This window comes from Aulostomus chinensis, chromosome 11, assembly GCF_037954235.1.
Source record: "Aulostomus chinensis isolate RoL2024-O1b breed Wild chromosome 11, RoL_Achi_v1.0, whole genome shotgun sequence".
NCBI classification, from domain to species: domain Eukaryota; kingdom Metazoa; phylum Chordata; class Actinopteri; order Syngnathiformes; family Aulostomidae; genus Aulostomus; species Aulostomus chinensis.
In genome coordinates, this window is record NC_141330.1 from 1,327,501 (window position 1) to 1,340,000 (window position 12,500).

Here is a 12,500-nt window from a genome sequence, read left to right on the forward strand (position 1 = left end):
TTCTTTAGGACAAAAATGCTGTTTGAAAGAAATTCATGAATACTGACAATTCCTGCAGACATGAATGTGCCATTTTCACTGGAACAGACAGTCGAAACTCTCAAGAGCCTGATTGACAGGATTGTTCAGAAATGAACAAATCTGCCTGCAAGAGCTGAAACAGCATGTCACAGCTCTCCACACACACACACACGCACACACACACACACACACACACACACACACACACACACACACACACACACACACACACACGCGTGCGCTTATAAGCTGTTCCAGTCAGTTCCGACATCTTCTCACTGCTGCAGACTCCTGCCTGGACAATCCGTGTTTGAACGGAGGCACGTGTGTGGACGGAGAACCGACCAGGTGCTTGTGCCTCCCTGGATACCGAGGAGACTTCTGCCAGACAGGTTCAGCGTTGATCACTTTGAGTTTTCACGTCACTACAATCATACTTGAAAACAGTCAGCGGACCTTGTCAACTCTCTCCTGCAGACCCGGAAGCGTGCGAGCCTGACTGGGAGAAGTTCCAAAGCTTCTGTTACCGTCACTTTACGAAGCGTCAGAGTTGGGAGGCGGCGGAGCAGCACTGTCGGATGAACGGCGGCCATCTCGTATCGCTCATGACCCCCGAGGAGCAGGACTACATCAACGGTAACAGACGCCTCAACAGAATGGTTGTATTCATTTGTTGTGTTTTTTTAGTTTGGGTTTTTACAGCCTTAAGAAGAACCGCAACAAGAAGGGAAATCTGAGAGGACGGAGAGACCTGCCCCCAAAGCAACTCTGTTTCTGCGTGTCCTTGCCTACGTTCCACCGGGTCTCATGAAAATCAGCCGAGCAGTTTTTGTGAAAACTTTCTCCTTTACTTGGTTTGTGGGTAAAACCCTCACCCCTCTGGAGGAGGTGGAGCACAAGCTAGCTACATCCGGCCAACAGCGCCCTCGACCGACCTTCAGGATCTACAGACGGAGCCAGATCACCTCTCACCTTTGTCACTTCTTCCTTGTAAAATGATCTCTTTCTACCAAATTTGATTTAAATCCATTTGTTGTTGAGAGCTCCTGCAAACAAACAAGCCTCGAAAAATGTGATAAGAAAAGTCCCGCATCTGCCGCTTTTGTCAGATGTGCTCTCACAACCGGTGGGTTCCTCCTGGACTCGTGTTCCGTCCTCCCACCGAGACAAAAGAAATCAGTTCATGAGATTTGGGATAAGGCTGCACGGTGGTGCAGTGGTCCTCACTGTGGCCTCACAGCAAGAAGGTTCCGGGTTCGAGTCCCGGCTCGGACAGAGGGTCTTTCTGGGTGAGTCTCCATGTTCTCCCTGTTCCTGCTGGGTTCTCTCTGGTACTCCAGCTTCCTCCCACCGTCCAAAGACATCAAGAGGGGACGAGGCTGATTGATTCTCTAAATTGACCATAGGTGTGAGTGTGAATGGTTGTTCGTCTCTGTGTGTTGGTCCTGTGATGGACTGGCGACCTGTCCAGGGTGAACCCCGCCTCTCGCCCGTAGACGCTGGGATAGGCTCCACCCCCCGCGACCCTTAATGTAGGAATAAGCGGAGGATGACGATCGATGGATGGATTTGGGATAAACTGCTGAGCGACCAGCATCACGACAAACACTGTCACCTTCTTGGTGATGAGGTGAAGAGGAAAGGTTCATGATCAGGGTTCTGTGCTGGACGCCTCGGACATCACCGACCGGCAGTGTCGAATGTGTTTGAACCAACTTGTGTCTCAAAGTTGAGCAAACAAGACTCAACAAGGACTTTGATGTCTCCACTTTTACTGTGGAAATGTTTTGAAGTTGGTATTTTGTCTGGCAACAAGGCGATGAGATTGTTATCTGTCATTCCTCTGTTGGTTGTCTTTGGTCTCTGCGGGCCGTGACCAGGGAGCGTGTAGACTGATAGTTCTCCTTCTTGGCGAGCGAGAGTAGCGGGCGCATTCATCTGAAGGGCTTCAGGGGCAGGACTTCCAAGTTAAAAGCCTCATCCACTCAAACCTCTGTGAAAATACTTTCTGCACCAAGGCGGTTAGACAGAAAGTGGAACAAAATATCAGAATATTTATCCTGGTTATGACTTCTTGTAACCCTGGAAGCAACAAACCTCAACTCCTCAGAACTCCATGATACCCAGCCGGCGGCTGGTTGTGGCTTTTTTAGGTCCCGCTTAGAAAGAAAAAGTCCAAGACCTCAGTTTGGTGCAGGGTGGAGAACCGCTGGTTGGATCGCATTGGGACTCCGCGTATTTCTTCTTGCTTTTCTGGGCCTTTTGAGATCAGATTTGATCATTGTTGGAAAAAGCATCTCTGGAGGCAAGAAAGATCAACATTCTCTCCTTGTTTGCCCCCCGTAACAGAACAGGTTGACCAGACCGACTGTTCTTCTCCTCGCTTACATTCACTGTGATGAAATGAGTTCACTTGCTCTAATTTTATTTTTCTCAAATTTATTTTAGAGAAATACCGGGAATATCAGTGGATCGGGCTGAATGACAGAACCATCGAGGGAGACTTCCGCTGGTCGGACGGGAACCCTCTGGTGACTATAGTTAACGTCCTTGCCTCTGTGACCTGCTGAGACTCTCAGTGTTTGGCAGCTTCAGCTCGAAGCGGTCAGTACAAGAAGAGATCATCTAAGATGTCCTCTTCTCTCGGATGGAGTAGCAAAACATCAAAAAGAATATTCATATGTAATAAGGAGGCGTGTCCAGTATTTCAGTCCGGGACTAACAGCCGGCACAGATTTGGAGTCCTAACCGTGGCACTGAATAATACAGGTTTTTGTTCTTCATGTGACTCTGTCCTCTCCTGCTCGACTCCGTCAGCTCTATGAGAACTGGTACAGAGGTCAGCCCGACAGCTACTTCCTGTCTGGTGAGGACTGCGCCGTGATGGTGTGGCACGACAGCGGCCGCTGGAGTGACGTACCGTGCAACTACCACCTTTCCTACACCTGCAAGAAGGGCGTCAGTGAGTTCAGTTCATCTCAGCTCCGGGTCACTGATGACACCAACAGAGAAAGGACCAGTTGGCCCAGATTCACTGATCTGTGATACAAATAGAATCATCTGGACACACAAAGGCCACATACGTGTTCAAACCTGGTTACACCACGTCAGAGCCACTGCTTGTAGCAGAACTCCAGTCAGAAAACAAGCCATTTATCAGTTTGCACTTTAATTTGCAAACACGTGGTCAAAGATGACGCTGCGGTTCAGGTGCATTCCCAGGTAAAAGGTAGAGTCCAAACAGCGTCACGAGCATGAAGCTAGAATTCACCGATCTTATTGGTGGTTTTACTCTGAGGATGATCTGAATGAGCAGAGTTTGTGCTGTGAGTTACGTCACCTAAGTTGTCATAGACATGGAGAAGTCCTGTTCATTCTACTTGAGTCATGGTTTGCTCGCCGACATCGTTCTCGTGCTTCAGCCTCTTTCTTCTTCTTCTGCCTGTGACCAGCGTTCTGTGGCGACCCCCCCGAGATCCCCAACGCTAAGTTGTTTGGTAAGAAGCGGTTGCGCTACGAGACCAACACTAAGGTGCGGTACTACTGCCAGGAGAGTTTCGTGCAGAAACTGAATCCTGTCATCAGTTGCCTGCCCGACGGCCGATGGGAGGAGCCTCTGATTACCTGCGTGGCAGGTAAGACCACAGTTAGCCGAGCAGACACAATGAGGAATTTATGTAAGATATGAAGTGAAATTATTGGCTCTAAATAATAAACAGGATGAACCAGATGCTGTCATGTGACAAAAATTCATTTAGAATTGATCAGAACTGCTGCAGGATGGGAAAAGTCCTGCCAACAGTTCAGAGGTCAGCATGTCACGACTTCAAGTGTGCAAACACGTCTTCTTACCATGTTGCTGACACTAAGGGCGTGTTTCCACCGGCTCACTTTGGCTCTGGTCGGGTCGGTTTGGCCCGGTGGCCCCAACACAGTACTGACCATTACCATTTTGGTCCCTGCTCTGCTGGGGTTCCAAGCAAGCCGAGCGGGGACTAACGTGAGGTAAACGCATGGTGGGGTGCTGGTTGGGTAACTTACCCGTCACGTGGTCTACTTCCTATCATCCTGGCCCCGGTGGAATCCTGGTTCTTTTCTTGGGGGTTCTGTTTCACCACTGGAAGCCTCGTCTGTCTGTCCCCCCTCACTTCCAGTTTAAGCAAAACCCTGACGAGCAGCAGGCATCACGCCGCCTCCATGTCCTCCATTGTTGTTGTTGTGTCGCACAGAATTACGCCGAGGAACTCTCAGCCGGTGAGTCCACCCACGCTGACGTGGTACCGGTGCTGGTGGAAACGCACCTGTACTGAGCTGTACCGACCCAACTCGAGCAGAAGTGAGCCAATGGAAATAAGCCCTAACAGGCTGGCTGATTTATCATTGGTCCCTTGTTTTTTAAATTTTTGTACAATACATGATAAAGTGTCCGTAAATTCACCTGCTGGGCCGACATCCTTTAGTTCTGTGTAAACAAGCCAGGCGTCGGAGTGGCGATTATGTGGAATCTCACGCGGTGACAAGTGAGCTCATGTGACAGCAAACCAGAGCTGAAACTGCTCCAGCTTCAAGGGTTAGTTCAGGTTTTCTAAAGTCAGATAACATTGTGAGTTGTGTTGAGAGGAGCTCGCCGCCGCTGTCCGACCACCAGAGACCCGCCGCTCCTCTGTGCTGTGAGCAGAGTGTGAACGTTTCTGTTTGTCTCCGTCTTTAGCTCAGTCAGTGGAAGAAACCTCGGTCACGTCAACTCCTTCCCAGCGCGAGGAGGCCACTGGGGTCACGGTCCAGGTCACAGAGAAAGCATCGGCATGGTTCTGGGACTTCAGGTGGAACGTCTGAGGCCGTCCTTTCTCCACTTTTCTTGTCACTCTGAAGCCGGGGTTTTTCTTCCTCTAGTTGAACTGAGTAGAACTAACTTGTCGTATTGAAGTAATCTCTCTCCTGACGGTTCTCTGAGCTCAGTACTGTAGTTCTAATAGTTTTTTTAAGTTTCGTAGAATTGGCTGCAAGCATAAGAAGTTCTTTGAACTCGGGGAGAGTTTAGATGTTTGGCCGCCTGAAAAAAACAGAGATGCGTTGCTGGTTCCGTCAGCAGAAATGAATCTGGAACTGAGTTTCTCAAGACACAGTGACAGGCAGACACAAGTTCAAATCACAAATTCGGTTCATCGACTGCCTTTGTTCTCTTTTGCCAACACGAGTTCAGTTTACCAAATCCTTCCTCCCCCCTGGCCCACTGTTTATTTAAATGTGCTGTTTAAAAAAACTCAATCAGATTTCTCTCTGTCAAACCTATGGAAGCCCAGAGTGGCCACACTTGCAATCATTTTTCAAAGTCTGGCTGAAATGACGATGATGTCCCAGTACGACCGATGAGTCTGGATTCAGGCAAGTTCGATGTCCAGGAATAACAGGGGTTATAACAGGGGTGTTGTTTTGCCGGGTGTGCCTGCTGGCCCCCTCGCCTGCTGGTGGAGTCAGCAAATGGGACTGATAGCATTAGCTGCACATCTAACTGAGCTAACTGTCTACCAGCCACTAGCTGTGATAAAGGGGCTATCTGACCATCAGGAAGCTCCTTAAAACCACCCTGGTACTGGACTCCTCGTCATTGAACTGGCCGCTGTCAGACTTGGAGGTGGAATGAAGTCTTAGTCCGGCTGCTAGCAGTGCAGCTAGCGGTTAGCAACAAGGAGGTGTAAAACTCCCAGTACAGGACGTCAGAGACAGCAAAGCTATTGTTCACGTCAAATATGCACCAGTTTAATCTGAAGAACAGAGTTGTGTTGGTGTGCAGCCGTGTGAAACCCCGCCCCCAGAGGTAGCGTTCTGACATGAGCCTCAAAGCCAGCAGTTGTAGATGATTGACAGGTGGATGTCACTGTCTGATTGGCTGAAATTGTTTGATACATGCTGGTGTAAAAGCAGCTGACATCTTGTTTGAGAGGAAGAAAAAAGGATTGGATTTCAGCCTGAAATGCAAAGACTCCGATTTTCGCACGTTTCCCAGCTCTGGCAGTGTTGAACAGGGTCAGGAAGGCCCGCCGCATTTCAGCTCGACTTTAAATGCCACTTGGTTAGTTACCGTGCGGACATGGAAGGAGAAAGACCTTCTGCCGTTTAATCATGTGAATGTACTTTATCCTAATTAAACCAAATCTGTGAGGTGGGTTACATAACCAGAAATATTTAAATACTAACACAGTTCCGTCTCTAACATCATCGCCGTCCTTTTATGTGAGCAAACAAACAAAATCTAGAGTAACTTGTGCTTTCCGCTTAGCTTCATTCTGATTGCTAAATGCTACACACATTCAGATCTCTGTCAACGCTGCACATGAACTCCATCATCCTCTGGTGCTTTTTATCTCCGACACCTTCACTCGGTGGTGTGAACTGTACTGTATTTCTGTCAACAGCCCCAATAAACTGACAGCTCCTCCATGATGCAACGAATGCAAACGTCATTGTGTTTTCTAGTTGTTATTTTAGGTGGACTGACAGTCACGTGTCATTGATCCGATGAATTCGTACTAAACAAATGTACGAGCAGAGATGATTCAGAGGACGTCGGTTCTGTGCTTGGATGAGCAAAGTGTCATTTTCTACTGAAGAGTGAATCTGTGACATCACGTCTGTTGATTGAAATGTCTGGGAAAAAAAAACATTAAACATTTGTTTGTAAGAGTCGGTGTGGAATATCCAACATGATCCTGAGGGTCCGTGCAGGGGTCAGTACTGCGGTAGTGACATGATACTACAAAAGTACTTCATGATCCAAAGACAACAGCAGGTACAACCAGCGTCTGTTTCAAACAACGTGAATTTATAATTTCCTGGACATCATCACCTTTCACCAGAGTTGCTAATCATTCATGACATTTTTTATGGTTTCGGGAAAAAAAGGTAAATTAAGTTGGGAAAAGGAGTTACAAATAACTTACAAATGTGTCAACAACATTGATTAGTAAAATTTAAAAAGGGGAGAAACATTTGACATTTGGCAACAACAAAAGTATAAATGAGGAATAAGTTCTGACTTCTGCCACATTTGGCTATCATACATTTTTTTATGAAATATGGTCTAAAGAACAATTTACTTCAACTAATTTTATTTTATGTTGACCTACAAATCTGAACACAGTTTACAGTGGCGACACAAATGCAGTGACGAGGTGACGAGATACAAGCCCAGACTTTACTGTCAAATCAGTGTCCTAAAAGGTGAATATGACTTAAAAAAATAAATCAAGAAAATTGAACTAAACCTGAATGATTTGCTGGTAAACTGGCAGATTCTGTTAGAGCACCACAGGAAAGAGGTGTTTTTGTAGTAGGTTTTAACGTAGTGTGGATAAGGTAATTTTGTAGTCCAACAGGAAGTTAGCATGTTAGGGATGAGGTAATTTTGTAGTCCAACAGGAAGTTAGCATCTATGGGACGAGGTACGTTTGTAGTCCAACAGGAAGTGGTCATCTCCTGGTTCCTCCACCGACAGGAAGTGGTCATCTCCTGGCTCCTCCTCCAGCAGCCAATAGGATCGCTCTATGTGATTGTGGTGATTGAACCAGTAAATCAGCTCTGGTGAACAAAAGTTGATGATCTTCCAGGTTTAGTTCATCAAGATCATCTTCACTAATGAACCCTCTGATGATGCTGGAAGCCTGGATGCTACGTTAGCAGTGCTAAGCTAATGTTAGCTATGAAGGAGCTACACCAGGGTCACATGACTTCAAGGTCACCACCACTAAGCTTCAGGCTTCTTGTGTTTCCTCTGATGACCTTTAATGACCTCTGTAGGCTCCTCTAGACTCTTGTTAGCGACCCAGGTTTTTAAGACTCCACCACTCCAACATCCACCGGTCTGGTGTTTACTGGTGGATCTGATGTAGAACTGAACCTCCACCATCCACCGGTCTGGTGTTTACTGGTGGATCTGATGTAGAACTGAACCTCCACCATCCACCAGTCTGGTGTTTACTGGTGGATCTGATGTAGAACTGAACCTCCACCATCCACCAGTCTGGTGTTTACTGGTGGATCTGATGTAGAACTGAACCTCCACCATCCACCAGTCTGGTGTTTACTGGTGGATCTGATGTAGAACTGAACCTCCACCATCCACCAGTCTGGTGTTTACTGGTGGATCTGATGTAGAACTGAACCTCCACCATCCACCAGTCTGGTGTTTACTGGTGGATCTGGTGGTGGAACAATGAGTTTCAATAGTGAGAACTTATTTAGGGTCGTAAGATCGTTCCTGTGTTATCTGACTTTGTTATTTACGTTCTTGAGTTAATCGTCATCCAAGATGACGTTTAATCTGCTTCTGCTTTTCTGTCACTGGTAACGAGGTCGACAGACTTCCATTCTGACAATTCTCCCATTAAAAGTAAACCGTAATTGTTGGCATTCAAATCGCACAACGTGTGTTGTTCCATGGTGGAGAACCAGCAGCAGTTCCCAGGAGTGGCTGATGGAGGGAGAATCTCCTCCGTCCATACAGTTGAGATATTCTGCATCTGCTCAGTCAGGTTGTTAATGATTATGGCATAAAAATTGACTGTATTTTGTGGGAATTTCAACTTTGGCCCTCATAAATGGCACATTTGAACTTTTAAATACAAAACTGTCCCTTCTAAAACCCTAAAAACTGTACTTTTGGAACCCACAGCAGTCGAAGGGTGCACCCAACATCGTGTACTCAGGGTCATTCTGGGTTTTCCCTTGAAATTTGTAGTTTCACTTTTTTCCTCCAGGCAGTGCGTTTTGGCCTGAGGAGCAAATACATGCTATTTCCACCAGGGGCGCTGCTTACTGAGACGAGACGTAGCCAACTAACACCACAAGAGCATTTTAGTGAGGTTTTTAGTAGTGTGGTCAAGAACTATTGTAAATATGTTCACCAGACAGGAAGGAGGGCAGTAACCAATCATGCTGCAGCATTTGTTTCCCACCCACTGAACATCCCAGTATCTCCTCACCTGGTTGGCTCTCTTCGAAACAGACCACATCCTGACTCTTCATGGGTCGGTTGTTTGGTCTGACAGTGGTTTTGACCGGGTTCACACTTGTAATTCTGGATTCAGGCCATCAGTGCTCCCGCCATGTGGCTGTGTGGACTGAAGTCGGTGTCACGACTCTGATTTTTTTTCTTAACTTCACAAACTCGACCTTATAGTTTAAATATCCGTGTGCTGCCACAACTGGCCAGATAATCACCCTGTTTAATATTTCATGACACCAAGTCACTCGTTCTGAGACATTTTTACTAGGATCCTGTAGTTATAATCTTTTGCCTCTTTATCCATGTGGGGCACCTGCTTAAGCACCGTTGGAGGAACGTGCCCTTAAACGTTCCCTGAAGTGATGGAAACGTCCTTGTAGATCTAAATAACAGTAACGCCTGAGAGACGAACGATACGGAACTGCACACAGCGACCCCTCACGTTCCAGGCCTCCGTAGGTGGCGTGAGCAAACCAGGCCTTTTGATTTTTGAGTGTTTCTGTTGGTTGGCGACATTCCGAGGACCGTCGCACCTCATTCAGACCAACACACTTGCGGGTGCTTATGGCTGCAAGTACATTTTCTGTTAGAATAACAAGCTGGGGGAGAAAACAAAGACCAGAAGTACCCCTGCGCTTCAGATGGACCCATTCTTGTCAGCTCAGGATGCCAGGCTGAGGAACCCTCGTGGACTAACTAGACTGCGACTCTGGACGTGTGAACCTGGTACTTCTCCTGTCAGTAATTGTCTGTAGCTTCACATGTGAGGTCTCTTCATTCTGGGCCATTTTCATGTCTTCATCAAACAGACTCATTCATATAAACGGCTATCGATAGCAATACGCTCCGTACAGATGCTTGGTCTTGTCAGGGAACCCAAAAGAGCGAACTCCTGCTTCGGTGATGCCTCCACAGCGCTCCCTAGGGGAACTGATTGGGAAGCGTACGCTGCCATCCCTCAGCCATCCGCCGTCACATTGATCATAGTCACGGAAGTGCCAGGCGGCGTAGAGCTGACCAACCAAGGCCAGCTTAGCACTTTGATGTTCACACGCGTGTTCCGCCTGCTCGAAGGAGAAAGATCCTGGTGTGTAGAACACAGAACCTGTGAGAGGAGGAAAGATGTTTGGAATCACGTACAGGGAGGCGGGCAGCAGCTAACGTTGTGACCATGCACCACTGTTGTAGGATTAAAACGTAATCTGACAAAATCAACAAGTGCTGTTGAACTGGCCAGTCAGGCCAAGTCCTCACTCACCAGGAGACAAGGAGGTGAAACAGAACACATCGAAGCGGTCCAGATTCTTATCTTTTGGTCCATAACTGCGGATGCCAGGGAGCAGTTCTCCTCCGCAGGGGGGTCGAGGATACATAATGGGGTAATGAACAGTTCCATCCCGGAGCCAACCGGCGTTACACCAGTCCAGACCCTCGGTCCAGGCTGCGGGACACAACAGGATTGTCAGAGAGTTCTGCAGAGTTCTAGCAGACGCTGCTGGCTGTGAATGCAGGTTCACCTCTGTAGAGCTGGCTGTATGTGGCTATCGTGCCGTCCTGGTCGGCACAAGCCTCCTTGGCCTCCTGGTAATTGAATTTGTAGCGTCCGCGGTTACTCTGATATGGGAAGACCACACCTAGAAAAGACATGTTGTTCCACTTCACCAAAGCCTGGGATCACCAGCCACAGGTCAGAAGTCTGCAGCTTCACGTGTTATAACTTTATACTCCTTTAATTACTCGAGTGTGTTCCCGCCAGTTTACGCAAGGCCTCTGGCCCTCATTTATGAAGGAACTAAAGTCAGTTTGGTGAGAAAAGTTAATAAAAACAATATCCAAAAATAAGTATCAACAAAATCTCATTATTGATCAAAATCACCTCAGAAGGAGGTCTGGAACATGAAACAATGAAGGAACCACGTGATGGACCCCTGATGATGCTGACCCCAAAAACCACAAAATTCCACCGTCCTGCAGGTACAGGATGATCCCTCCCTCCATCACCGAGCTCCTCCTTACCTTCAATCCTCAAACTGATGACAACATTCTCGTCCTCTATGCCGTTGACCAGCTCACAGCGATACGCGCCGCCGTCGTCCAGCTGTAGGTGGCGTAGCAGCAGGGAGGCGTCCATGCTGTGAGCTCTCCGGAGGGAAGCCCGCGGCCCCAGGTGGCCATACTTCTTGAAGGTATATGCGTTTGATATCAAGATAATGTTCTCCGGCCCCACGTGTTCCGTCTCCACTTTAGTCCATTTCACTTTGTAATGGTCAGGTTTGGTTCTGAGAATACACGGCAGGGTGGCGTTTTCTCCTCTTAGGCCAAGGACCTCAGCGTAGACGGGCGGCTCCAGGAGGTACTTAAGCTTCCTGGGGTCTGTGGGTCAGACACAATGTCATGAGGACACCCAGGCACCGGTTCTGTCATGGCAACTTCATGCACCCCTCCCCCCAGTAGTTTCCACCACATCCATGACATAATTCAGCTAACAGACTCGTAAGTGGGCTGAAACACATTCACACTCTGGTTCAGGGAGGTCAGAATGGGTCCTGAGCACCTCTAAGGGGGTTTTGGCAGACAGCATCACAATCAGCGCGTCTCAGGTGCGTTCACGCCTGTGCTGTCATGAGACTTGAGTGCACTGTTGACTCGATGAGCCATCAGAAGGAACCGGTGAACATCCCAGTTTCTCCCAAGAGTTCTGGGTAGCTGTGCAGATGAAAGTGTAGCCGAGAGGCTGGCCCCCGAATGCTGGAGTGTTGACCAGTGAGGAACGTTCACGCTGTCACTCATTCATTAGAGGCAGAGAAGAAGAACTCATTCCTAATGCTGTCATGAACATACCTGCTCTGTTATACATAGCTGATGACCACGAGAGGCAGCCCGCGGTTACTAGAAGAACCACAGTCCAGCTCATGATGGCGGGATACTTCCAGCTCCTGTCATTTGTAAGACCAGAACAGACTCAGTTTCTGGAGCTGAACCAGGCGAGACCCTCACAATAACAACCTCTTGACCTTCAGTAAAACTGGATGCAGTTCACAACATCAAACATGACTTCCTCCCTCCTAGCACACGAGGACGTTCCAGTCCTAAACAGCTCTTTGAAGTCTGAATGAGCCGAAGTGAATAAAGGAGAGCAGCAGTTGGTACCTGTGAGGTTGAGAAGCTGCAGACTCTACATGCTGAAGAGGCTTCCTGGACGGTTCAGAACTTCAGGGAGCTTCAGCTGATCCATGTTGGCTGGTCTGTCCTGAATGTTCAGCTGTCATAGGCGGCTCTGCCCTTTCTCTCTGTCACCCCCCTCCCTCTGGTCATATGGTCCCGTCCGTGGTGACCAGAGTGTAGACACCAGCGTTGTCCTCCCCGCTCCAGATGTTAATGACCACAACTCTCCATCTCTGTGTTTTCCTCCAAGTTCCTCTCATAGATTTTTACTGGACCAAACCTAACTGGTGGGAACGAGCTGGAGGGCAGG

At 48.0% G+C, this 12,500-nt stretch overlaps 2 protein-coding genes across 5 annotated transcripts in view; one reads left to right on the forward strand and one right to left on the reverse strand.

Annotated features, from left to right (window-relative positions):
- bcan (brevican) overlaps positions 1-6,694 on the forward strand; it is a 24,699-nt gene extending 18,005 nt beyond the window's left edge. For all 3 annotated transcript variants that reach the window (XM_086217597.1, XM_086217598.1, XM_086217599.1), the window contains exons 10-15: positions 309-413; positions 499-657; positions 2,470-2,552; positions 2,839-2,983; positions 3,474-3,656; positions 4,733-6,694. In XM_086217597.1, the coding sequence (XP_086073723.1) occupies positions 309-413; positions 499-657; positions 2,470-2,552; positions 2,839-2,983; positions 3,474-3,656; positions 4,733-4,857 (800 nt within the window). In that variant the 3' untranslated portion in view covers positions 4,858-6,694. The remainder of the gene's footprint in view (positions 1-308; positions 414-498; positions 658-2,469; positions 2,553-2,838; positions 2,984-3,473; positions 3,657-4,732) is intronic.
- A 115-nt stretch (positions 6,695-6,809) lies between these two features.
- The window catches only part of hapln2 (hyaluronan and proteoglycan link protein 2), a 19,555-nt gene continuing 13,864 nt past the window's right edge, over positions 6,810-12,500 (reverse strand). The window contains exons 1-6 of one of the 2 annotated variants that reach the window (XM_086217605.1): positions 12,176-12,500; positions 11,867-11,961; positions 11,042-11,398; positions 10,543-10,659; positions 10,284-10,466; positions 6,811-10,130 (exon numbers count right to left, since the gene is read on the reverse strand). The exon at positions 12,176-12,500 is cut by the window's right edge and continues 822 nt beyond it. In XM_086217605.1, coding sequence (XP_086073731.1) covers positions 9,853-10,130; positions 10,284-10,466; positions 10,543-10,659; positions 11,042-11,398; positions 11,867-11,939 — 1,008 coding nt within the window. In that variant the 5' untranslated portion in view covers positions 11,940-11,961; positions 12,176-12,500 and the 3' untranslated portion in view covers positions 6,811-9,852. Of the gene's footprint in view, positions 10,131-10,283; positions 10,467-10,542; positions 10,660-11,041; positions 11,399-11,866; positions 11,962-12,175 lie in introns of both variants that reach the window. The other variant, XM_086217604.1, reaches the window with a different exon arrangement.